The following is a 27,626-nucleotide window of genomic DNA, read 5'->3' as shown; positions in this document are numbered from 1 at the left end:
ACTTGTCGGGGGAGAGGTGAGATGCAGGGGAGGGTTGTAATGAGCGTCTGAGTGAGAGGGCGTTCCTGTCAGAGTCAGCAGCACGTGCGAGTGGGTGAGTGAGAGAGACCCTCCTCAGTGCCCGCGTCTTCATGCATCTCACAGAACAGGAGCTCAAAAAGGGGAGCGGGAGGAGCCGCCACTCCAGCTATGGCTCCTCAAATTCGACCATGGTGGAGGGCAGCAGCAGCAGTCGCTTCAGCATGGGTAGCGCCAGCAGCATGGGGCGCTGGAGTCAAGTACCAGACACACCCACCAAGTCGCTTCCTCGCAGGGCGTCTTCAGCGTCGGTGGCAGCCTACACTGAGCCTTTCATGATGACGGAGGAGGCACAGAGCAGTCTGTACGGCACCATGAGCAAGGCGTCCAGGCAGCACAGGGATCGCCACCACAAGCAGCAGCCAGGTAAGGTGCACCGCCGCCAGGCACACACTCCACGTGACATTAACAGCGGCAGTCCTCATTACGAGTTGCAGTCAGGCGTAACGCAACACTCATTGTGAAGGGATGTCCCCGCGGCGGGAGAAGGGAGGAACAAGGAAAGGGATGAATACGACATAATGTATTTTACACAATCTTCATAAATTTTTACATTTTGCTTAAAGAGAAGTCAAGATAAAAGGATGCATGCATGATATTATGTAGATAATAATTTAGGCATTTATTTCTTATGATAAATGATGCATAAGTAATTAGATGATAGCAACAGTGTGTGTGTGTGTGTGTGTGTGTGCGTGCCGCTGTCAGGCTAGCTGGCTGACTGACAAACACTCTCCATTGTGTCCACCACCAGCAAACCCATACGGCACAGTTCGTCGTCAGCCTGGCCAGCACTCCACCCTTGACACCATGTACGCCACATACAAGTAAGTACCCCTCCCTCCCTTCCTCCCTCCCTTCCTCCCTCCCTTCCTTCCCACGCAGCACTCACCTAAATTAACACGCTGATGTATATTTGACACACACACACAACGCCTTCACATCGCTAAACCTTCGTACTGACCCTTCCCTCTCTACCCCCCTCTTCGTGCAGGCGGGAGAAACACAGCAAGCACCGCCCCAGTTTGTCAAGGTCATCTGTAACATCTGTAACGTCCACCTCCATCACATCAGGTCTTCATTCCGTTCTCGACGACCTCCCGCAGCCTGTCCCCAACGAGCGTCCCATCCTGGAGAGGCTAAAATACGCCCCCAGTGTGGACCTCAGTGACAGGTGAGGCAGTGAAGGTTACTTGGTGTACTGAAGGGTGCGAAATTAGGGTTGGTTTTGTGTTGCGCACTTTAATGAAGGGTGTATGTAATTTTGTTGTGTGTTGTGTTATCGTTGGTGGTGGTGTATTTGGTAGTGGTGGTGTTGATGAGGTTGTTCTTGTTGTTCTCCCTCCTCCTGGTCCTCCTCCTCCTCCTCCTCCTCCTCCTCCTCCTCCTCCTCCTCCTCCTCCTCCTCCTCCTCCTCCTCCTCCTTCTTTTTTTCCTTATAGGTTACATTTCGTTACGTTCGGTCAAGTGAACCTTAAGAGAGAGAGAGAGAGAGAGAGAGAGAGAGAGAGAGAGAGAGACATGAAGAGTTTACGGCTTATATAAGTTTTTAGCATCAAGTCAGCAATAATTGGTCATGTGGAGCTCAAGCTGTGATAGAATTAGTATTAGTAGAAGTGGATATTATAAAGCTCAGATGAAATATGTGCAACTAAGGATACGGTAGAGGGAAAGGATTTTAATTGAAGGTTGTGGAGTCAGTGCGTGAACAGTGAAGGGAACACACACACACACACACACACACACACATAGTGAAATTATTTACATATATTTAAAGAAACATGCGATAAATTAGTTTTAAAAGGTCGGGGGACACAAGTCATGACACTACTGTAAGGATATACATAGGAACACACACACACACACACACACTATCAGTAGAATGCATTATACAAATTTAAAGAAACATGCGATACTTTAGTTGAAAAAAGTGGATGGGGGACATAACGAAGCTGACGCAGTATATTAGGGATACATGGGAACACACACACACACACACACACACTCTTCCTCCCACTTCCTCCCGGGTGACAGGAAGAAGCCTCATTGGGTCGCGGTGCAAGGGACTCACTGGCTGGCGGGCGGGAAGGAGGGGAAGGAGCAAGTGGTGACTAAGTATTATTTCGTGTTTTGTTCAATATACCTCAGGTTTTGTCTGCCACTAGAATAATAGGGAGCAATGTACTGTCTGTTGTGACACAATGACGCCGTATCATGCACGCACCAACTCCCCGTTCCTGAATACAATTAAAAAGTAAAGGTTACACAAGACTGAGTGACTGCAGTGTTCTTAAACATTAATACCTTTACTGGAATAATACTGTGTTTGTTTTGCCAGGATCACTTTGAATCAGTGTCATTTAGAGTTGGTGATTATTTTGTGGTTTGGAGAGAGAGAGAGAGAGAGAGAGAGAGAGAGAGAGAGAGAGAGAGAGAGAGAGAGAGAATGGAATGCCCAAAAACGCCCCTTTTAGTACAGTGGGTGTGTGCGCCGGACAGATCTGACATAAGTCACTAGAATGGTTTGGAATACTATCATACTGTCACTCCTTTAACTGATCAAAATACAATGTGATTTTAGGGAATGGGGGAATGAGGAAATAGGGTGTAAATCCCCCCAAAAAATGCTCATTTCCTAAGTCAGTGTGGACACCGGTCGAAAGTACTTGACATAACAGGACACTGGAACATTCAGAAATTTAGGATATTCTATCAACACTCTTCCCCCCTCCCCCATAGTCATTACAATGGAGTGAATGGGATATGAAAGTGCAAAAAAAAAAAAAAAAAAAAGACGCCCATTTCTTAGCTGTAAGTGCCCAAAAGACGCCCAGTTCCTAAGACTGCAAGTGCCCAAAAGACGGCTCGAAGACACCCATTTCTTAAGACTGGAAGTGTCCAAAAGACGCCCATTTCCTGCAAAGTGGGCGTGGGCGCCGGGCGATGCTCACGTGTCAGGTGTTTGTTTACAGTTGAAGGGTTGGGTCGAAGGCGGTGACTAATGTAATGAGACTGAACAATGTGATTTACACCTTCCTGTGAACCTCCACCTGTGTCACGAAGGTAAGGAAGGGAGTGCCGAGGATCAGGAATCAAGGGGACGCCAAGAAATGAGGGAAATACACTCTAACTTCACACGATTTCAAGTTTTTTCTTTCTTCCTCCTTAGCGCTTGTCACTTGGATAATTATGGATGTATTTGTGTGGCTGTATGGTTCTGCATGGTGTGTTTAGTATGTTTATCTTCAGGATGTGTGTTTTAAGTGCGTGTGTGTGTATTATTTCACTCATCTAGGGGTAGTATTGGGAGAACTGCGCCCTTTGACCTAGAACCGGGAATGAAATCAGATCATCTTGCTGGAATGTATGGATTTGTTAATGTGACGCCAAGAAATAAAGGAAATACTTATAAACTTCACAGAATATCACGTTTATTCTTTCTTTCTTGTCTTTTCTTGTCACTGTTATAATAGCGATGTATTAAATTGTTTGTATGGTGCTGTTAGTGATTATCTTCAGAACGCGTGTTATAGATGCTTGTCTGTTATTTTGCTCATCTGGAGTTTGCATTGTGAGAATGGCGTGCCTTATCATATAACTTGGGGTGAAAGCTGCTTGGGTTATTTGAATGTGTGGATTTATTAAGACTTAAATTCTGTGGAAGATTTACTTGATTTTATTTATTTATGTGTGTGTGAATCCAGGTTTTCCTCTTTAACATCTCTGTTTTATTTCTTTTTATTTTTTTTAGCAACAAAAGATTTACTTTTTGTTTATTTATACACTTTTTTATTTTTGTGTGTGTGTGCGTGTTTGTCTAATGAAGTTAGTTTTTGTTAAACATGTACTGTGTTTATCTGTTTATTGAGATTATCTTTTTGATATCAGATAAACTTGCATCCCCCCAAAAAAACACCAGATAAGTTCATTTCCTCACAAGCTTTTGATGAAACATGATGAATATCAGATAAGTGAAACACATACAGGGTATCCTGGCAGGAAAGTTACATTCACAGAAATGAAGGATCAAGTGGGAAATGTTCTATGGTCAAATGCTTTTAATGCCATGGTTCAGAAGTTACATGACATTTAGATATGAATGCACATCAGTGCAATTGGCAGCACACGGGCTGTCCCACAACATCCAGCTGGTTACTCTTGCCATATGGTGTTCATCATGTTTTAGCTATTACTTACTACAACGATAGATTGTATTCTTGAATTCAGTTGCAGCTTTATTCATGAAAATCTTGATCTGTAATCAGGTAACACCTTCATGATGCCAATGCCCACCATTGTTGCCTGGTCCTCCCCCTCTACCTCTCACTGATTTTTAGCGTGTTCCTATTAAATGTCCTGAACTCCAAAACCATGGCATTAAAAGCATTTGACCATAGAATATTTTCAACTTAGAATTACTTGATCTTTCATATCTGAAAATATGTGACTTTTTTCCTGGGAAACTCAGTATAAAGAATTGCTTTACTGTATTGAAATGTTTAAAAAATGAGCTCTTCTAATTATTGATATTTTTGCTATTATTACATGTCTGTATTGCTTAGCTGTACCTTATTTTGCTGTTGTATCTGCTGTGAATTGTTTATACTTTGAATACTGTCCTCTGTAAATAAGAAATGTCTTATCCAACTTTTCCTTCTCTCTCTCTCTCTCTCTCTCTCTCTCTCTCTCTCTCTCTCTCTCTCTCTCTCTCTCTCTCTCTCTCTCTCTCTCTCTCTCTCTCTCTCTCTCTCTCTCTCTCTCTATCTCTCTCCCCCCCAATTGTCTTTCCTATCATATATGTTTCCACCTGCTTATCTTACTCCTTCCTCACTTTTTATCATTCTTCATGACTATTGCTTTTCATCTTTATCTCTCACTTTCTCATACCATTCTGTCCTTTGCCTTTCCCAACTGCTTCTGGTACTTTTCTTTTCCTCTTTCATCTTTCCCTTCTCATTATTCACTGGTTTATTCTTCATTTATCTACAATCTATTTATACACCTCTTTCATATATGCATATATGAAAGAAAGTGTGAATAGAAGAACCATTAGCAGCTATTCTTTTTTTTATCTCTATTTTTATTTTTCAAAGTTTCCCCATTTTATTTATGTAGTCTTAGTAAGAGTAACCATGGCAAGTATATGAGGAAGTGCAAAAGAAACAGGCATCATTATGACCCTTTCTCCCTTGTTTCTTTGTTTTCTTAACTACTGAAAACATTTGCCATGACAAATCTGTCCATCTTCAGCAATAGCAGTCATTTTACATCTGTACCTTTTAAGTATTTATTCTGGAAAGTGTCAGAGTTGGAGATGGTAAGAAGGAGAGTTATGGACTGCATGGAGTGCGACATGAGAAGGATTAATATGAAAGAGGAGATTGTCCGTGGCTAGTTATTGACCACACATAGAAAAAAATGGCAGAGACTCCTAATTCTGTAGCTCTGTAATGGAAAATAGGGATGTTAAGCAAAATTATGATATACTGTAAGTCTATTTCTGATCCCCAGCAGTAGCAAGATGTCTGGAGATCGTGTGACCATCAGCGACGCGCTGAGCAATGTGGACGTGCTGGATGACTTGCCTCTGCCGGACCAGCAGCCAGTCATTGAGGCGCAACCATGCTCCGTCGTCTACATCGCCAACTTCGATACCAATTTTGAGGATCGCATGGCCTACGTGACGGGTGTGGCCAAGTACATGGAGGAGGCAGCCACTCACGCTGAACTGGTGGGTGTTTGTTTGCTTTGTTGTGATGCACAGGGAAGGAGTTATGCTGGTACTCTCTTGGATGCCCTGTGGATATGCTGTCATCCCACTCTTTGGGGGTGACACACAGGGAAGGAGTTATGTGGGTACTCTCGTGGCTGTTGTGTCGTAATTTCTTTCTATCTATATACCAGTCTCACTACCCCATAGAGGGAGGCCCAGACAAAACACCTCACACTCATACACACATCATTCTGTACCTGTTGTAGATATTCCTCTATCCTTCTCTGTAGTTATTGTATTTAGGGAAGGAGTTACGCTTGTACTGTTCTGTTATGTCCTGTCTCTATACCTACTGTAGGTACAGTATACTTCCATCCCAGTCTTTAGTTGTGACATACATGGAAGGAATTATGCTTGTACTGATATGGGTGTCCTGTCCTCATAGCTACTGGAGATATTCCTCTGTACCTCTCTCATAACTATCCCTCTTTTGTCTTCTTATCGGTAAACCATTTCCTGCTGCTGTAGGTTATTGTAATAAAAGTGCCGAATACTTTAGTGTTCAGTAATGATGTAAACTCATCCAAATAGCATTTCTCATACCATGGTAGTCTTAGAGACAATGGTTCATGCCAGATATTATTTTCTTGCTAAGTATGAAGTGTTTTATGTGAATTCATTCCTCTAAGTGAATGTTTGTTTGGGATCTTCATCTGTCTGTATGTTCACAGGAAATGCCTCTGTGTGTTGGGTGTCTGACCTATGAATCACTGATAAAAGAATGGACTTGACAATTAAGCAGCTATGATGTAATGTAGCTGTGTGTGTGCTTAGCCCCTAAGTGACTATGGTGACTAAGACGCTATGGTGCGTGCCTCGGGGCTCTGATGGGTGATGCATATATGCATCAGACAATTTTCTTACATTTAATCAAAGGGAGGCAGGAAAGAAATGTTTTGAACATTACTTGGCAACACTTACAAAGCTGCTCCTCATCACTTTTTAAATGAATTTCCATCAGGTAGTCTGTACAAAGTGAGAATCATGGAAGGAAGTGATCTGTCCTCATCCCATTGCATGACCTAGCACAAATGCAGGCCTGTTTCATCCAGTCCTCCATGACCTAGAGCAATTGGTGCAACACCCTACTCGTATTCCTGACTGTCTTGGAGATACGCCCAACATTCTTGACCTTTTCCTGACCTCTAATCCTTCTGCTTATGCTGTCACCCTTTCTTCTCCGCTGGGCTCCTCCGATCACAATCTCATATCTTTATCTTGTCCTATCACTCCAATCCCTCCTCAGGAGGGATTGGAATTCTCGTATTCCTGACCATCTTGGAGATACGCCCAACATTCTTGACCTTTTCCTGACCTCTAATCCTTCTGCTTATGCTGTCACCCTTTCTTTTCCGCTGGGCTCCTCCGATCACAATCTCATATCTTTATCTTGTCCTATCACTCCAATCCCTCCTCAGGATCCCCCTAAGCGAAGGTGCCTCTGGCGTTTTGCCTCTGCTAGTTGGGGGGACCTGAGGAGGTATTTTGCTGATTTTCCTTGGAATGACTACTGCTTCCGTGTCAGAGACCCGTCTTTGTGTGCTGAGCGCATAACAGAGGTGATAGTGTCTGGCATGGAGGCGTACATTCCTCACTCTTTTTCTCGTCCTAAACCTTCTAAACCTTGGTTTAACACAGCTTGTTCTCGTGCTATACATGATAGAGAGGTGGCCCACAAAAGGTACTTAAGCCTTCCTTCACCAGAATCTCATGCACTTTATATTTCTGCCCGGAACTATGCCAAGTCTGTTCTCCAACTAGCCAAAAACTCCTTCATTAACAGAAAATGTCAAAACCTTTCAAGATCTAACTCCCCTCGTGATTTCTGGCATCTAGCCAAAAATATCTCCAATAACTTTGCTTCTTCTTCTTTCCCTCCTCTACTTCAACCAGATGGCACCACTGCTATCACATCTATTTCTAAAGCTGAACTCTTTGCTCAAACCTTTGCTAAAAACTCTACCTTGGACGATTCTGGGCTTGTTCCTCCCTCTCCTCCACCCTCTGACTACTTCATGCCACGTATTAAAATTCTTCGTATTGATGTTTTCCATGCCCTCGCTGGCCTAAACCCTCGGAAGGCTTATGGACCTGATGGGGTCCCTCCTATTGTTCTCCGAAACTGTGCCTCCGTGCTTGCACCTTGCCTAGTCAAACTCTTTCAGCTCTGTCTGTCAACATCTACCTTTCCTTCTTGCTGGAAGTTTGCCTACATTCAACCTGTTCCTAAAAAGGGTGACCGCTCTAATCCCTCAAACTACCGTCCTATTGCTTTAATTTCCTGCTTATCTAAAGTTTTTGAATCTATCCTCAACAGGAAGATTCTTAAACATCTATCACTTCACAACCTTCTATCTGATCGCCAGTATGGGTTCCGTCAAGGCCGCTCTACTGGTGATCTTCTGGCTTTCCTTACTGAGTCTTGGTCATCCTCTTTTAGAGACTTTGGTGAAACTTTTGCTGTTGCCTTGGACATATCAAAAGCCTTTGATAGAGTCTGGCACAAAGCTTTGATTTCCAAACTACCCTCCTACGGTTTCTATCCTTCTCTCTGTAACTTCATCTCAAGTTTCCTTTCTGACCGTTCTATTGCTGCTGTGGTAGACGGTCACTGTTCTTCTCCTAAATCTATTAACAGTGGTGTTCCTCAGGGTTCTGTCCTGTCACCCACTCTCTTCTTATTATTCATTAATGATCTTCTAAACCAAACTTCTTGTCCTATCCACTCCTATGCTGATGATACCACCCTGCACTTATCCACGTCTTTTCATAGACGTCCAACCCTTCAGGAGGTAAACATATCACGCAGGGAAGCCACAGAACGCCTGACTTCTGATCTTTCTAAAATTTCTGATTGGGGCAGAGCAAACTTGGTATTGTTCAATGCCTCAAAAACTCAATTCCTCCATCTATCAACTCGACACAATCTTCCAGACAACTATCCCCTCTTCTTCAATGACACTCAACTGTCCCCCTCTTCTACACTGAACATCCTCAGTCTGTCCTTTACTTATAATCTGAATTGGAAACTTCACATCTCATCTCTAGCTAAAACAGCTTCTATGAAGTTAGGTGTTCTGAGACGTCTCCGCCAGTTTTTCTCACCCCCCCAGCTGCTAACTCTGTACAAGGGCCTTATCCGTCCATGTATGGAGTATGCTTCACATGTCTGGGGGGGTTCCACTCATACTGCTGTTCTAGACAGGGTGGAATCAAAAGCTTTTTGTCTCATCAACTCCTCTCCTCTAACTGACTGTCTTCAGCCCCTCTCTCACCGCCGCAATGTTGCATATCTAGCTGTCTTCTACCGCTATTTTCATGCCAACTGCTCTTCTGATCTTGCTAACTGCATGCCTCCCCTCCTCCCGCGGCCTCGCTGCACAAGACTTTCTTCTTTCTCTCACTCCTATTCTGTCCACCTCTCTAACGCAAGAGTTAACCAGTATTCTCAATCATTCATCCCTTTCTCTGGTAAACTCTGGAACTCCTTGCCTGCTTCTGTATTTCCACCTTCCTATGACTTGAATTCCTTCAAGAGGGAGGTTTCAAGACACTTATCCACCAATTTTTGACCACTCCTTTGATCCTTTTAAGGGACTGGCATTTCAGTGGGCATTTTTTTTTTATTAGATTTTTGTTGCCCTTGGCCAGTATCCTTCCTACATAAAAAAAAAAAAAAAAGTCCAGTAAGCGCTGTTAGACAAGGAATCACACTTATGGAACTTTTGGGCAGAGTGGAAGAGCTTTCATTTTGAGATGTGGAGAGAGCAGTGAAGGGCAGATGGGGCAAGACAAGATGGGAGCTGTGGGTGATGACCACCACCCTTGTGGAGGGGCTGGTGATATATTGTTATTCAACCACCTGAACTAAAATAGTGAGTCAAACAAAACACTGTTAATAAGAAGGATAGGCACTTATGTTGTAAGTTTCATTATTCTAGGATCTATATTAAAGGAAATATAACTTTTAAGGATAAGAGTGATATTTCTCCCAAAAATGCATGCTTTGAGAAGAGGTTCTTGTGGCAGATGCCTGTTGCTTAGGGGTTAAGCACTTTTGAAGATTTACACATTTCTGGAGAAGAATCCAGTATATTACCAATTCTGTTCCATGATATTGAAAAAAAACTAAGTCATTAATTAAGAGTACTATATGCTGTTAGGCCTTGCTGTGAAAGTATGTGGCCAGCTGTGCTATTCCTAAGCTCCTGGGGTATATTAGCATTGTCTACAAGACTGTCCCTTTCCATCAGGGGGCAGCAGGGTTAAAGAGTATGAATGACCTAAGAGTGGATGTAAGGACGTACTGGTACAGGAAATAATGTTGGAAGTTTTTAGATAAAATCTGCTTTACCCTAAACTCCTGTCTGAATCTGACACTGAGTTGAAGCAGCAAGTCAGAAGGTCCAGACATCTCATTCACTGTGTGGTGTGCTGGCAGGTGGGCTGCTCTCTGCAAGATTTGTGTGGCAGCCAATGAGAACAGGATATTGTGAATGATCTTTTCAGTGATTGGCTGAGCATTTGTGCATGATCTGTTCTGTGATTGGTTGAGTGTTTGACCGCTTTCCCGCTGGTGATGACAGGAAGGAAACTAAGTGTGTGTGGCATCCCAGTATTGCTGTTTTATTTATTTATTTATTTATTTTATTTTATTTTATTTTATTTTATTTTATTTTATTTATTTATTTATTTATTTATTTTTCCATATATTTTTGGCATCGTTTCAGATTTGAGTTTGTACTGTTTAATACTAACCTATCTCTATACATGATAAAATGCTAATATTGAACCATAACAGTGCCAGAAATCACACTCAAAGTTCAGCATTAAGCAAAGTTTAACAATTTACAAAGAATATAATATCCCTAATAAATAAAAAAAAAAAAAAAATTGACAGTATAGTAGAAAATTTCCAAAAACTTATCGTCCTTGTCTTTGACACCGGTTGAACTGTAATTTTGGCCAAAATCACTTAGCTCAAGTAATAAATAATGAAAACACATTGTTGAGCTTTGGAGGCAATTTCTGGTGTTTTGTGTTTTGGTGAGTTGGGACCTTCTGATTGGCAGCCACTTATTTGATCTGTGACTTACCTCAAAATTTAATCCCTTAGCTTTAATGGCTTTTCCTCAAGCTCATTAGATTGACTAGTGGAAGTTTAGTGTACAATAAAGATGCCATTGAAAGTAACATCTATGCATGTGAAAGCCTAATCTTATTCATCCCATTTGAGGAAGATGCCAACCTGGTAAAGAAATAGATAACTGTGTTCCATTCACCTTCACTACCACTATCATTGTCTTCTCACGTCAAGTTAGAAAGTGCTGGTGGAGATTGGACAAAAATGTTTGTTGCTCTCCATCAATAATGATAACAATCACTATTTGTTAATTTATTTTTATTTGTTTGTATATTTTTCTGACAAATGGAGTTTTTAATTATTTTTATTAATACCTATTCTTACAAGGACATTGGCTATGAAATCTTTTATTTTAATTATTTGGTTTTCTTTAATTGTATCAATTTATTAGACTGAAATCTTTTTCTCTTACTTATTCTTATAATTCATTACAATTTTCCCAAACAATGATTAGAATGCTGCTTGTAATCCCTTTTTTATTATCTATTTCAGTTTAATTACTTATTTTTTTTGTTATTTTGGTTTTCTTTAATTGGTACACAACTTTTTAATAATTTGTTCTTTAATTGGTACAGAACAACTCTTCAATTCAGTAAAACCCTCATAACTCGGCATGACAGGGGCTCCAGCCTTGCTAAGTTATTCAATTTTCTGAGTTATGCAGATCCCCCATTCCCCTTCCTCCCATTTGCATAAAGTCAAAATTTTGAAAACTGTATTACACAGCAGCAGTAAAAGTTTAAAACAACACTTGCCAATGAAGGATCTGCCATAGTCCAAGCAGAGGAAGGCCTTGTGATAAGATGTAGAAGATATTGGGTGGGACTCAGTCACATGTTTTCACAACAATACTGTGTTACATAGACGGTCATTTAAGTTCACTTCACTCTTCTGTATTGTACTGTACAATTTAAATTGACAACACTTAAATACTTTGTAATGTACTTTTACTTACTTCTGATATTAATACTAACAGTTAAATTCAAAATAAAAATTTTTAATTAATATTTTGTTGCCTTGCCAAGTTATATCAAATTCTGAGTTATACAGTGCTCAGTAATTTGTTTTCTTCAGTTGGTACAGAAGCATTTTATTAATTTGTTTTGCTTGATTGTTACTGAACAACTTTTTATTAGTGCATTTTCTTCAGTTGGTACATAACAACTTTATTAATTTGTTTTGTTCATCTGGTACAGAACAAACTACTGGAAGAGGGAGAGCAGCATGCAGTGATGCTGTACACATGGCGGTGCTGCTCCAGGGCCATCCCGCAGCCCAAGTCCAATGAGCAGCCTAATCGTGTGGAGATCTATGAGAAGACTGTGCGGGTTCTCTCTGACGAAGTGAAGAAGCTCACCAAGTTCATGAATTTCCAGGTGGGTTGAGTTGACATCAAAACCTAAGAAAGTAAGGGAAGCTGCAGGAAACCCTGCAGAGTTGTTTTATTCTGGCATAAATTTCTTTGTACAATTTATGATTTGTCTTTCTGAATGGAGTATAAACTTGATTTTGCTTCTTGACTAATTTTGTGGTAGTTGATTCACATGTAATTTTAATCAGTAGCCATGACTGATGTGTTTTATGTGAGTGTAGATGACTGAAGAAGGTTGGGGAGAGGACTTTGCTATGCAGTGGACTTAGTAGAGAACCTGTTGGTGGTGGTGGTAGACTGGTAGCTACACTGATAATTTCTTTCCCCATATTGCAAGGCCATTGATGTATTGTATACTATTGTAAATGAATGAAGAAAGTTGGGGAGAACTCTTTGCTATGCAGTGTACTAAGCAAATGATGATGGTGATTGACTGGTGCACTGATAATCTCTTTCCCTGCAGCGTAAGGCCATTGATGTGTTCTGCACCCAAGTGAAGCGGCTGTGTCACCAGGAGAAGAGGAAGGACTTTGTGTCTGAGGCGTACCTGCTCACCTTGGGCAAGTTCATCAACATGTTTGCTGTGCTGGATGAACTCAAGAACATGAAGTCCAGTGTCAAGAATGATTACTCCACTTACAGGAGGTGAGTGGTGTGTTATGGTTAGTGTTATGTCAGATTATGCTTGTCTAATGTCATATGGTTGTTTTTCTTCCTTTTCATGATAAGCTCATAAGATTATTTATATTTTTATTTACTTACTTTTATTTATTTTACTCAGCTGATTAAAGGTTATTATGTTATCTCCATATTTCAAGATCATTATTCAATTTATAGGAGATCATTATGATGCATTGCAATAATTATAATTTTTACGTAGATTTTCCTTCTTTTTTTTACTCAAGTTGTACAAGGTCATGAAGGTTTATTGTCATGTATCACCTAAAGCAGTGAAAGTAAGGTAAATACCATTAAAATGCATTATGACCACTAACCATCATGTTCCTGATATCCATGCAGAGCTGCCCAGTTCCTGAAGGTGATGAGTGACACCCAGAGCCTGCAGGAGTCCCAGAATCTCTCTATGTTCTTGGCCACACAGAACAAGATCCGGGACACGCTCAAGGAGAAGCTCACTGCAATACCCTCCTATGAAGACCTTCTTTGTAAGCCACTCAGTCATGTGTGCTTTCCCATTTCCATGTATCACTGTGATGGCAAATAGCCTATTATGAAGCTAGCTGTGTTTATTAGGCAGTGTTCTTGGGCAGATTATGTAATAATTGCAAAAAAAGAAAAGATAAATATGCAATTGGATGATTATTTATGAATAAGTTGTTTTCTTTGAAGGAAAAATTATAGTAAATTGAAAATTTGTAGATTAAGATCAACTAGAAGTTTATTTATTTATTCTTTGTCATGTAATGCATTTTTATTATTTTATGGGGAAGTTTCATGAGACTTTCATAGATACAAATTATGTGTTCACAAATTAGAATAGGACAAAATTACTTTATTTGCAACTTCATAAACTTGTAAATCAAACATTCATGCATTGGACTTGAATTATCAGTATCTTGCTTTCATTTTCTGTCTTCACATGAATACTATTAGTTGTGAAAAGCATCCTGACCAGCACTTGTCTGCAATACACCAGGTGATGTGGTGAACATCTCCATGCACATGTTTGAGAACCGCATGTACCTCACACCCAAGGAGAAGCACATGCTTGTCAAGGTGATGGGCTTTGGCCTCTTCCTGGTGGATTCGGAGATCTGCAACATCAACAAGTTGGACCAGAAGAAGAAGATCAAACTGGATAAGATTGACAAAATTTTCAAGGTAATTAATGCCAAAGATGCTTGAATATCAGATGTCTTATTGTGTGCAGAAGCTTTTATGTAATATATATATATATATATATATATATATATATATATATATATATATATATATATATATATATATATATATATATATATATATATATATAAAATGGCATCATGAATATTAGATTTCTGCCAAATTGTATTATTGCCAAGGATCAGAATAGAGAAGACATGTACATTTTGTTAGCTAACTTTCAAGATCCGATTACCCTTTTGCCATCTCATCTAGGTATTACTGAGAGATGAATCAGTTCAGCCATAAAGTTTGTTAGAGAACACAACAGTCTCCCTTATAACACACTCAAGGTCTTATGTCACTTCTTTCTTGCACAGAACCTGGAGGTGGTGCCACTGTTTGGAGACATGCAGATAGCGCCCTTCAACTACATCAAGCGCAGCAAGAACTTTGACTCCAAAATGTGGCCAATGTGCAGTGCCTCATCCATCAGCCCCCAGGCAGACCTCATGTGCCACCTTCCCCGCATCAGAGATGAGCACATCAAGTACATCTCAGAGCTGGCTCGGTACAGCAATGAGGTGAGGCTGCTTGGGCAGTGGATGGAGAGATTGGTAAGGCAGCTGAATGACACTAACAGCAGCTGCAACTTTACCACCACTCACTAATAAGATGACTTCTATGATAAGAGGGAATCTGATAGAGGTTTGCAAGTGGTATATGGCGACATAACAAGGGTGACAGGCAAAATCCTTAGGGTTGGTAATCAGGATATGACCAGAAATAATGGGTTCAAGCTTGACAGATTTGAAAAGAAATGATGAGATGGACTCAGTAATTAGGTTGTTAGTGTTGAGTCATTAGGACGCTTTAAATGAAGAATAGACAAAAGTATGTGAGGATGATGGAAATAGATAGTTATGATTCACACTGGGACTGTCACATGTAGTTCTGATGACTTCTTGCACCTTTCCTTCTTTTATTATTTTCATTTATTTTCTTTTGTTCTTATATGATGTTTTGTTTATGGATTAGACTAAAAATGAACAAATCATTATTCACACAAGTGGAAAAGTTAAATTTTCACTCAGTATTTTTTTTCTTTTTTCCCTCTTCTGTCCAAGGAGGTAAATGTAGATGAATAGTGACTACAAATATAGACTGACACCATCATTTCCCACTCCAGGTCATCACCACCTTCAAGGAGACAGCTAGGACAGATGCTGAAAACAAGGACATCGCAGATCTGGCTCTCCGTGGGCTGCAGTTCCTGAGTGAGTGGACCAGTGTGGTGACAGAACTGTACTCCTGGAAGCTGCTCCACCCCACTGATCACCATTCCAACAATCACTGTCCTGCTGATGCAGAGGAGTATGAGAGGGTGAGTCAGGAGGTCTTTGAAGGGAGGGTTGTGTAAGTATGGTGATGTAGTTTTCTTGTCTACCTTATCAAGACTTATATACAGGGAATCTTGTGTATGATTTCTTGTGCTTGATGCATTGGTGTGATTTACTTTGTGCCATGAGTCTTGTGTTTTGCAGGTATATTATGTTTAGTTGTATTTCTTTCTATGCTTGTGTGATTATCTTATGTGTGTTTTCTCTTATGATTTATTGGTCTGATTGAATTTATTTTGTGGTTTCTCTACAATGTGTGAGTTTTGTTTTACATATTTTTTTTGTTTTACTCCTTGTTTGATTTTACAGTAATAATTTCTGTGTGAAAGCTTGTATTTTTTGCTGATAACTAACAGTCTACTCAATTTTGTATCTATCTTCATGTTTCCATACCAATATTACTGTATTTTGATGGTTGAGCTTTAATCTATGTTACACACACACACACACACACACACACACACACACACACACACACACACACACACACACACACACACACACACACAAGAGGTTATTATGGAAGCTAAAAAAAATATATAGGAAGATTAAATGGGAAAATAAAAAAAAATTGGATGGAAAGTTACTTAGGGGAAGAGAAATGAGAATAGTAGTAAAAGATGTTAAATTGAAATGGAAGAAAGTAGATAGTGGAGTACCACAAGGATCAGTGCTGGCATCAATATTTTTTTCTGATCTACATAAATGATATGCCTGAAGGAGTAAAGAGTTACATGAGTTTGTTTGCAATGCAAAGTAACAAAGACATATAAGAAACAACAAAGACTGAAATTCTACAAGAGGATTTGAATAAAATCTGAGACTGGAGTAAGAAATGGGAGATGGAATTTTATGTGAAAAAATGTCTGTAGTGAAAGTGGGAAAAATTTAAAGGAGACCAAAATGGACATATAAAATGGGAAATGAATAAATAGTAAAAGTACAAGAAGAGAAAGATCTGGGAGTGATAATACAGGATAGTCAACAGTCTGATAAACATGTAGAAAAGATATTCAGAGATATATATAAAATGGTGAGAAATATTGGAACAGCATTCTACTACATAGATAAAGATATGATGAGAAAGATAATTACTGCTATGATTAGACCAAAGCTGGAATATGCTGAATCAGTGTGATCTCCCCACAAGAAGAAATTTGTCAAAAAATAGAAAGGATACAAAGGATGGCAACGAAGATGGTTCCAGAATTGTAAGAATTAACGTGAAGACAGGTTAAAGAAAACAAAGCTGCCAACATTGGGACAAAGAAGAGACTAATACTGGTATATAAATTGTGGAATTGAGTGAAAGAAATAGATAATGAGAAACTGCTGCTAAGAGAAATACCAGATTAAGAAAAAGATGCTTGAGTAACATAAACAAATATAGTTTCCCACAGAGAAATATAGAAGGTTGGAACAAGCTCAGTGAGAATGTAATATAGGCAATGAGTGTGCACAACTTTAAGGAAAACTGGACAAGTGTAGATATGGAGACAGGACCACACGAGTGTAGCTCAGGCCCTGTAAATTACAACTAGGTAAATACACACATACACACACACAAAAAAAAAAAAAAAAAAAAGTAAAATAAAATAAATAAATAAATAAATAAATAAATAAATAAACAAACTGGATTTGCTAAAATTCGGATTCTTTGTCAAAATATCTTTTTTTGAGATTGGTAATGAGATGAACTTAGTATTTTCTAAATATTTTCTTGCCATGGTTAGCTCCCATTACAGAGTAAAATAAGATCAGAAAAGAAAAAAATTCCTGCTGTCAGTATTCTCAACACCTAAAAAGAAAGAAAAAAAAAAGGGAGATCCCAATGTCAGTCCCCTCAACACCTCTGCCTTTCCCCTCCCTTACCAGGCAACCCGCTACAACTACACAAACGAGGAGAAGTTTGCGCTCATTGAAGTCATCGCCATGATCAAGGGGCTGCAGGTGCTGATGGCTCGCATGGAGGTTGTCTTCCTCGACTCCATCCGACGCAACATCTACCAGGAGCTGCAGGACTTTGTGCAGCTCACTCTCAGGGACCCTCTGCGCAAGGCCATCAAGAACAAGAAGGAGCTGCTTAGGACGTGAGTATTACAAGAAGGGGAAATGTGAAACCACCTAACTTTACAAGATTTAAATGTAGGGTATGGAACTAAACCAGTGTATGCTGTGTATGTGTATGCAGCTATGCTATGCCCAAGCTCTGCGGTATCGTAGTATTGTCCATTAGACTAACAGGGCTAAGAGTTTGAATAATTGTATGTGTGTGTGTGTGTGTGTGTGTGTGTGTGTGTGTGTGTGTGTGTGTGTGTGTGTGTGTGTGTGAGCCATCCCAGGTGGGATTGCCAGCCCAGTATATAAATGTATTGATAGATTTTACTTTTTTCTATGTAAGAGGGTCTCTGGCCCATGGCAACAAAAAGCATGAAAAAGGCCCACTGAAGGTGCCAGTCTCTAAAGAGTATAGTTTGAAAAGGATTATTCAGATTTAGGCAAAAGGTAGGAGGAAATACAGAAGCAGGCAGGAAATCCCAGAGTTTACTAGCAAAAGGAAGAAAAGATTGATTTTATATATATATATATATATATATATATATATATATATATATATATATATATATATATATATATATATATATATATATATATATATATATATATATATATATATATATATATATATATATATATATATATATATATATATATATATATATATAAGGAGAGTTGGAAGGGAAAAGAAAGGAGCATAAGCATTGGTAAGAGAAAGAGGTGATAGAGGGATAGGTTGTTGATGGCAGAGTGGGTGTATTGTGGTGAGTGTGAGGCATGTTGGTGTTGTCTCAGGATCCTGGTGTCAGTTCGGGAAACCTCTGCTGACTGGCTGAAGGGTGTGGAGCCCCCTGAGGACCCAGCTCTTAAGGGCAAGAAGGACCCTGACAATGGCTTTGAGATTAAGGTCATGAGGAGGAATGTGGGTGAGTGTTACCAGGTACTTTGTCTTGTCCCATCTGTCACTGTTAACACTGATGACTCCATTGCTGCTGGTAAACTAACTATTGTGTATTAGTATAATTTCCATTGCTACTCTTTTCTCTTGTAACTTACACAATCCCATGCATTAGTAAATTTGTCATCATCATTAATACTGCAGTCACCTGTACCATCATTTTCATGGCTCTCTTCATTATTGAATGTGGTGAATTTATTGTGATAAATATCTATGGTCAGTTTAAATTTTAGTTTAAGATTTTTCTCAGATGTAACATATTATCACTTTATGTTGTGTGTGTGTGTGTGTGTGTGTGTGTGTGTGTGTGTGTGTGTGTGTGTGTGTGTGTGTGGCAGGCCCGTCATCCACCCAGTTGTATATGGTGCGCACAATGCTGGAGTCGCTCATCTCGGACAAATCTGGTGGCAAGAAGACACTGAGGAAGGAGCTGGATGGACAACACCTCTGCCAGATTGATGAATTCCACAAGACCTCCTTCTTCTGGACCTACCTCATCAACTTCAGTGGTCAGCAAACATTGAGCTTTCTCTCACTAAATTAAATAAGCTTTCATTCTGTGCAAAATTGACTGACTGTTCAAGACTTTCCTTACTCCATGATTAATTCCTTGGTGCATTCTGGTTTGAGTACTGCATAAGTGTGTCAGTATTTTACTTTTTCCTTCCTCTCCCCAATGCCACAGAGACCTTACAGTATTGCTGCGACTTGTCCCAACTGTGGTACCGGGAGTTCTACCTGGAGATGACCATGGGACGCAGGATACAGGTGAGAATGGTGTTGAAACTTTTTTCCATCATCATTTCACCTCAAATAGATGTAGTTGTCCCACCACTTGTTCTGCGTGTCCTTTTGTCTCGTGTCATTTGGTTCGCTTCTTTGCTTCCTAGTTGGACCACAGTAGGCATGCAGGGATAAAAAAAAGTGTGTGTGTTTGTGTGTGTGTGTGTGTGTGTGTGTGTGTGTGTGTGTGTGTGTGTGTGTGTTCATATTCATTGAGAAATAAAAGAATAGTTTTTAACATCAAAAAGTATAAATGTAAGGATATATGTTCATATCCCAGAAAATATTGTGTTGTAGTATGTTATATGTGCTTGTGGGAGTGTGTTCTTGGCATAGAGGAGGAAATATGTATCTGAATGGAGATGGCTCTCCTCAAGGCATAAAAGAGTGAGAGAGAGAAAGAGACTGGTTAGATATTTTCTTTTCTAATTGATAAAGTCTTGTTTAAACAGACTGAGAATGTGTGAGTGAACAGATTTTTGACAGTAATTGAATAGACTGACAGTTTGTGCTTGAACTTGCATTGCAGTGAAATTTTCAGTGGCTGCCCTTGTATATGTAAGAATTAGTGGTTAACTCATATACATAAGAAAATTCTGAAAGCATGTGAGTGTGAGTGTATGTCTAAATGAGGTGAATGAGGTAATCAGTAGTGCCTGAATTGGTGCTTGTATGAGTCCGCAGTGTGCTAGGTGTGTCTTCCTTTGTGCTATACATGTGTGGTCCCTTGTCAGTATGCAGGTGGTAGCACTGTGCCCTGGTGACTGTAGGGTGTAGGCCATCTGTGTGGTGTCAGTGGTACTGTCTATGTTCCCTGTAGAGCTGAGGTAAGTGTGTAGTGTCCATCAAACATCTGTGTGTGTAATGCCGTCCTGGTACCAGTGACTCCTCCGTATTCTCACTCAGTACGATCCAGTTGACTGAAGGTTAAAGAAGTAAATGAATAAGATAAATAAGTAAAAAATCAGACCAATAAAACTAAGTTATGTGGATTTTTTTTCAATGAAAGTCTAAAATTTACTTTTTTGGAACATTTAAGGTGTTTTTTTTTTTTTCATGAACTCGTATTCATTATGGTTTAGGAGAGTGCTATATGAATCCTGTTTGTTATCATTTTGTATGTGTTGCAGTGTAAACCATTTTATTGTGTTACAGTTCATGTTTTAGTGTGTGAAAGGACCAACAGCTCACACTTGCTGCCAGACTCCACTATACCATCTATACTAGAGAAAATAAAGACTATTTCTTAAAGGCAAAAAGCATAATGTGACTAAGGAAAATAAGATCCTTCAAGTGCTTTTCGACCCTTATTTGAATAATTACTGAAAGGTTGTAACTTAATGGTGTGTTCTGCCTCTCATTCTTAATTGCATACACACTAGATTGATTAATGTCATCTAGTCTTACAGTGAATAAGATGGTGTGTACAAATATTTGAAGGAGATTGTCATTTGAAAGGAGAAAGGAATTGTACACTTGTGGCCTCTGGTAGTACAGTGCAGTGAGTATTGATTACTGCCTATTGCTGTTGATGTCCTGTAGTTATTTTAGATGATACATTACTTGCTTCCTGTGTTCATAAGAAAGTTTATTAATTCTGAAATTGTTTAATTTTAGACAATTTTGCTGATAAACTTTGTCAAGTACAGTTTTCTCACCAATCTTTCATCACAAGACTTGAAAAGAAAGAGATATTGTTACTATTTCTCAACCAGACATTTTTTTTACCTTCTTCAAAGTGTTTTTTTACTCTCCATGTTATGCATCTTAAAAAAAAAAATGTTTTCCTGAACCACTCATACTTTTTAATGTGGCTTTTATGATGACAACAACACTACAACAAGTTGATGACTCTGATGTATGTATATGTGTGTATCACCTGCCACTCCCCTGGATACCTTGATCTCTGTTACTGGTCTGACTGGTGCACTGGGCCGTCCCTAGACGTGCACGGTGGAGCACCAGCACAATGACGAGTGCACAGACCTGGTGGTGATGGAGAAACGTATCCAGGTACCCCCCTTCTGTCTCCTTCTTTCCCTCTGTCTTTGTTTATCACTCTGCGTCCGTCTCTCCCTTGCTCTTTGTTCTCCTCGTGTTACCTCTTTGGTTTTTCTGCTTGTGTTGCCTGCTGCATGCCTTGGTTTGTCTTGTAATTAAAACAACAGAAAACTAGTTTACATCCCCCAGTGTTGTGTTGGCCCCTTTCTTACTGTTACCCTGGTGTGTGGTGGTGGTGGTGGTGGTGGTGGTGGTGGTGATGGCAACTGGGCATTCCTTCACAAGGGGATGTCCGTTGCCCTGGGGTTTGTAGACTGTCTGTGTGTCAACACCCCGTACATTTGTGTCCTACAACAGGTACACTATGCACATGTGTCCTTCACTTGCCATGTTGGGGAGAAGCCATAGTACTGTAAATTCTTAGGTGACACAAATTGGTTTGTGTTGTCCATATATATATATATATATATATATATATATATATATATATATATATATATATATATATATATATATATATATATATATATATATATATATATATATATATTTCTCTCTCTCTCTCTCTCTCTCTCTCTCTCTCTCTCTCTCTCTCTCTCTCTCTCTCTCTCTCTCTCTCTCTCTCTCTCTCTCTCTCTCTCTCTCTCTCTCTCTCCACTGGGTAGTATGGTATTCAGTACATGTAAACATTATTATGTAGGGGTGATAGTAATAACATGTAATATGCTGCTATTCGTCATCTGATTATTCTTGTTCTTGTTATTATAAAGGGGTGTCAGCTTGGTGTGGAGATAGACAGTTACAAGGTCCATAGATTTACATTTGCATTATTATTAAGATTATTTTTACTACAGCTCATTTCGCAGTTCAGTAGTGTTTGGGGGAAGAGTTCCCAGTTCATTGCCTCTATCCATTAGGTGTTCATAGATGACAGAGACATATTCCAGCATGTATAGGAAACAGCTAGTCATGTGTAACAACAACAACAAAAACAGCAACAGCAACAAATACATCATTACTGTTGTTTTGATTGTATGTAATATCAACGTTTTCTTTTCTGCCAATGTTGCTGTGCATTAATGTTTATTGTGCAGCATTCTTAGAGGCTTTTTGAACACAGTGCTCATGTAATTTCTCTTGTCTGCCACATTCACCAGGCTGACTGAGACTGACACGCTGTACATCTTGATTCCTTTGATTGATTTCTTGGTCCTGTGCCTCAATTGTTTATGAGTCATCTCTTGTCCTTGTCTTGCTTTGGCTGAAGCAGAGAACCTCTTGGTGCTCCCATGAATCTTAGAGCTCAGGAAGTGCTTCTCTCCGTCATGTTTTATCTCATTCAATTCTGTTCTTATTCTTTGAGCCTCACTGAGACACTCACAGCTTTCCTCTTTCAAGGAACACAACCTTCACCTGGACATGTTACAGGGTTGCCTGGGCATGACCTTATTATAACACCCAAAACCAAGCAGATTACCAGCAAAGTTGCACAAGAAATGTTTTTTTTTCTTATTTTTGTTATTTACGTGTCTTTCACGTTTTCTGGGAAGTGTATCAGGTAAAGGAAAGGGTTTGATCAGTTTGCTGGGAAGTGGTCTTGTCATCCTCTGTGGTTCCTTGGTTACATGTGCATAGTTTTCACAGGTTGCTTGGAAATTTATTATAGTAGAAAATGTATCTATGCATTGCTTTTTTCTGTTTCATCAAGGGTTTCTTATTTATTTATTTATTTAGTATTATTTAATAGTTTTATCATTTATTTTTAATGTGCTTATCCATTTTTTATTTTTAGCTTGAGGTTTGATTGATTTCTAAATTTTGTGGCTAATTAAATGTATTGCTTTATGTTTGGGTTTGATGTAAAATATTTGATTTATTGTTGTTTTGTTTTTTGTGTATTACTTTCATATTTTCAGTTTGTCTTGTTGATTTTTAGTTTATTGTTTGATTTGCTAGTGAGCTTTTTGTTGTAACCTTTGTGATTATTTTATTATTAAGGTTTTTAAGCTCTTTACTTTATGAATTTAAAGTTTGTAATTTAAAAGTTTCAGTGCTTTACTTTGTTTTTTACTTTGTTTTTCTTTTTCTTTTTTTATTTAGGATTTCCAGGATATATTCAGCCCCTAACATTTGCAGGTTTATCATTCATTACATTACAATACATTACAATGCATTATGTACATTATATTCAATATTTAGTTTTCTTTTTATTATAATTTTCAGATTTAGATTTTTGTATGGGCATATTCCCTCAAGAATTATTTTGCTTTTTATTTAATTATTTATGTAGCTCACACATTTTTGTATTGTTTTTCCAAGTGACTGATGTTTTTGCATCAATTTATTCCTAAATTGCTGAGGAAAAGAGGTGATTTTGTAAAAAGTGAGTGCTCAGGTCTCTTATGCTGGGAACACTTGAGGTGTGTATCGGTAAGCTTTCCTTGTGACTCTCTGGGTGGCTTTATGGACACAATGCTCACATTTCCTGACTCCAGAAAGAATGTGAATATATGTTTATTAGAAACTGTTTATAATCTCATGATCTTGTATCAGTGCTGCATTTATAAAGTCCAAAATTACTTAAAAAAAAATATCAACTATATAGATAATTTTTGGAAAAAGTCAAGATATTTTCAAGAGGTACATAAACATTTTGAATTTTTAGGGACCTAAGTTTGGTATTTCTACATTGTGACTGTTTATTTATTTATTTATTTTTTTGGGGGGAAGAGGGAGAGGGGGGTTAGTTTATAAATCCTATAAAAGAATTAACCTACAAATTAATGTGTCACAACAGCAGGAGTGCACATGGAGGTTGGAATGGTTAGTGAAGGGGATCAGATGAGGATTGTCACAGTTCTAAGACACAAAGACTCCTCAATTGTAGGTGGCATTCATTGATTCCCAGACCATGAAGCACTAGGTCAAGTACTATATGTGGGGCATGTAGGTCTGAGATGACTGGTCTTGTTGTTTTCCTCTTGTAGAGTAGAAGAAATCTTTACCTTCCTCTTCTGATATTTGGAAGAACTGAAAGCTTTTATGCAGCACGAGTAAGTAGTTGGCAGAGGGGATAACTATAGTAGTGTAGGAGACATCTGTAATTCTTCAGTGTAGTTTTCTAGTAATCTCTGTAGCTTGGTGTGTGAGGCATTTCAGATTGTAGTTGAGAGGAGTAGTTTGTCTTTGTATCTGAAGGACTAGTTGAAATTTATACATATTAAAGACTGTTTGAAGTGTGATGCGTGTGTGTGTGGTTGATGTAGGCAGGAGGTGGTGGTGATGAAGGTGATGGGTTAGTGGTGGTGGTGGTGGTTATGACTGTAGTGAAAGTGTAAGTTATTTTAATTTTTCTTGTTTTCTTTTCTGTTTTCCTATGTTTTTCAAGTTACCTTACATTCATGATTCCCAGTGACTGAAATGGAATTTATGAAACATTTTTGTTCTTGCATACATACAAAAACCAGGAAATTATGGTGCTTTTGGTTTTTGTGTAAGTTGACTTGGGTAAAAAGTGGCTGTGGTGGCAGTATGCTACAAATGACCATGTAAGGAAGCTTGTGTCACCATTGGTTAGTAAGAAATGTAATACCCGCATTTTGGGAATACACACAATACTTCACACACGCCTACTGTTGGGAAGTCAGGACTTCGCTGGTTTTTCCTTTAACATATGTAGAAGTTTTTGTTTGCACTTAACATTTTTTTTTGTGTTGACTTTTTTTTTCCACTCACATACGAATAAAATTCTGTGGTTTGAGGTGTGTGTTGTAACAATTCCCATATGAAGATGGTGAAATGAAGATATGTGTGTGTGTGTGTGTGTGTGTGTGTGTGTGTGTGTGTTTGTTTGTTTGTGAGTGCAGTGCCAGATGGGTGACACACAGGGCACACTCAGTGGGTGCTGGACAAAGATGGGGGTGCACTGTACAAAACAGAAAACATTGGAAAGAGCAGTATGTTAACTTTAAATGTTTGTATTATGTAATGAATAGCTTTTGCTAGTTTAAAGATACCTGCTCCTAGCATTGAGCCTTTCTGTTGAGAGACTTAGAAAATTGTTGACTTGTGTCTGCCAGAGTAACATTGTCAGTAGTCAGTTGTCTTGAGCACGAGAGTAAAGAGATGAGTCACTGAAGTGTATAGACTGTTACAAGAGTCCTTGCTGTCACAAGCAGTAGCCTGTTGTTGTATAGTACATATTGGCATGTGCAGTGTGACTCAGTCATTTTATGTACAGTATAGAAGTGAGCAGTGTTTTAAGGTTTTTGTTAGCAGTGTACTGCATCTGCTTCTTCCAAGAGCTTGCTAATGGGAGTTAATGTGTTCACTAGTTTATATCTATTGTATTTACATCCCTTGAAGTTGTCATATTGTGAGAGTTGTGATTAAAACCTCTTCATTCCTCTCCCTGGGTATAGGAAGACTGTCACAACTGTAACACTCTGGTGCTGGCTGTGTAGAGGCCAGGCACTCACCTTGTGTTTCCTTGATTGATGCTGACTTAATGTGTGTAGTGTGAGGGGAACAGTTCCTTGTGGAGCATCACAGTAGGATGTGGTAATGAGGGAGGGCTCACTTGTTACTTGCAGTCTCAGTGTAGGAGGGAGAGTGATTGGTGTGCTCTGGTAGTAGCAAGGAATTAGTCTGAAGTGGGCTTAGTGATGCATTAGTGGTGGCTCTCTGGCTCATCCAGTCCCTCCTTCCCTTACTCCTGCAGTTCCCCATCGAGATGTCGATGCCCTGGATCCTGACTGACCACATTCTGCGCACCAAGGACGCTTCTATGATGGAGTGAGTCAGTTATTCTTATCCTTCGTTTCTCAATCTCTGTCTATTTGCATGTGTGAGTAAGTGAATGAAAGAGAGACACAAGCCCATGTACAATGCACATACATTACAGGTGTGTATATGTACATGTGTGTCTGCCCGCATGAATAAGTGAATGAGCGAGAGATACAGGCCCATGTACACTAATTCTCGTGTGTTACAGGTGTGTGTTGTATCCGCTGGACCTGTATAATGACAGTGCCTACTACGCCCTCACCCAGTTCCGCAAGCAGTTCCTGTATGATGAGATTGAGGCAGAGGTGAACCTCTGTTTTGACCAGTTTGTGTTCAAGCTATCCGAGCAAGTGTTTGCCTACTACAAGCATCTGGCTGGCAGGTGGGTTAGTTTGTGTATCTGTGTTTACTGCTGTCCTTACACTTGTTAGAGTGGAACATGGAAAAAAGAGATGATAAACAAAGATTAGGGTAAGTACAAGACACTACCTATCATCCTCTGTACTAAATTTGGATGTCTTGAGGCATTTAGCTAGAGGGAAAGTTGTCTAAATAATTGAATGAAGTGTTAATAAGGTTTCTTGAGTTTTGCAAATACTGGAAGCTCATGATTGTATTGATAATAGTGCTATGCATATTATTGGTCATATCTTAACTTGTTGTAGTTGTCCTTCTTGATGTACATTTCAGCAAAATGTAACTTTTAGTCATGATCACCAAATGGATTTTATATTATATAATCATCTGTATTCTCTTACTGGCTGTCTGGTGCAGCATTCTTCTGGACAAGCGCTTCCGCAGTGAGTGTAACCAGCACAGCCTGAGGATTCACTACCCTCCAGCCAACAGGTGAGAAGTCTGTCCACTTTCCTTGTCTTCCTTCTGAGGATTTTGCTTATATCACCTGTGTTATATTCCTCTCATCCCATGACTTCCCTCACCAGGTACGAAACTCTCCTGAAGCAGAGGCACGTTCAGCTCCTGGGCCGTAGCATTGACCTCAACAAGTTGATCTGCCAGCGCATCAATGCCTCCATGCATAAATCTCTGGAGGTGGCCATTGCCCGCTTTGAAGGCGCCGACATCACCTCAGTTGTGGTCAGTTACGGCAATTATGTTAACACTCTTTCCTTCTACCTTCTATTTATCATCATACGCTCATTACCTTAATGCTTAAAGTGTGAGGTTGTTTTACCATGTGTGTTTTCCCATGCAGGCATATTCAAGCAAAACCCTACTTCACTTCAACCTCTTATATCTTCACTCCTACTCAACTTACGTGATTGAATTAAGTGTCTTTGTAAAGTATAGGGCCTTACCTGTCCTTTGAACATAATATGAAGACTATATGGCCATTAATAGAACAAGTACAGAATAATGAATTAGGATTACTGAAAACATTATTACTGACAGTTGTCCACCCCTAATGGACT

At 39.4% G+C, this 27,626-nt stretch overlaps 1 protein-coding gene across 11 annotated transcripts in view; it reads left to right on the top strand.

Annotated features, from left to right (window-relative positions):
* LOC135110207 (cytoplasmic FMR1-interacting protein-like) overlaps nucleotides 1–27,626 on the top strand; it is a 41,416-nt gene that overhangs the window by 2,638 nt on the left and 11,152 nt on the right. For 7 of the 11 annotated variants that reach the window (XM_064022251.1, XM_064022249.1, XM_064022254.1 and 4 more), the window contains exons 3-21: nucleotides 145–444; nucleotides 833–905; nucleotides 1,073–1,252; nucleotides 5,590–5,809; nucleotides 12,191–12,370; nucleotides 12,830–13,011; nucleotides 13,387–13,532; nucleotides 14,024–14,208; nucleotides 14,589–14,792; nucleotides 15,398–15,592; nucleotides 17,484–17,698; nucleotides 18,462–18,592; nucleotides 18,963–19,133; nucleotides 19,310–19,392; nucleotides 21,352–21,420; nucleotides 26,129–26,202; nucleotides 26,402–26,575; nucleotides 26,968–27,042; nucleotides 27,138–27,291. In XM_064022251.1, coding sequence (XP_063878321.1) covers nucleotides 145–444; nucleotides 833–905; nucleotides 1,073–1,252; nucleotides 5,590–5,809; nucleotides 12,191–12,370; nucleotides 12,830–13,011; nucleotides 13,387–13,532; nucleotides 14,024–14,208; nucleotides 14,589–14,792; nucleotides 15,398–15,592; nucleotides 17,484–17,698; nucleotides 18,462–18,592; nucleotides 18,963–19,133; nucleotides 19,310–19,392; nucleotides 21,352–21,420; nucleotides 26,129–26,202; nucleotides 26,402–26,575; nucleotides 26,968–27,042; nucleotides 27,138–27,291 — 3,011 coding nt within the window. Of the gene's footprint in view, nucleotides 1–144; nucleotides 445–832; nucleotides 906–1,072; nucleotides 1,253–2,983; nucleotides 3,142–5,589; nucleotides 5,810–12,190; nucleotides 12,371–12,829; nucleotides 13,012–13,386; nucleotides 13,533–14,023; nucleotides 14,209–14,588; nucleotides 14,793–15,397; nucleotides 15,593–17,483; nucleotides 17,699–18,461; nucleotides 18,593–18,962; nucleotides 19,134–19,309; nucleotides 19,393–21,351; nucleotides 21,421–26,128; nucleotides 26,203–26,401; nucleotides 26,576–26,967; nucleotides 27,043–27,137; nucleotides 27,292–27,626 lie in introns of those variants that run through there. The other 4 variants (XM_064022255.1, XM_064022256.1, XM_064022257.1 and 1 more) reach the window with 4 other exon arrangements.

Source organism: Scylla paramamosain, chromosome 20, assembly GCF_035594125.1.
Source record: "Scylla paramamosain isolate STU-SP2022 chromosome 20, ASM3559412v1, whole genome shotgun sequence".
Classification (NCBI taxonomy): Eukaryota; Metazoa; Arthropoda; class Malacostraca; order Decapoda; family Portunidae; genus Scylla; species Scylla paramamosain.
This window is presented reverse-complemented; position numbering and strand designations above follow the sequence as displayed.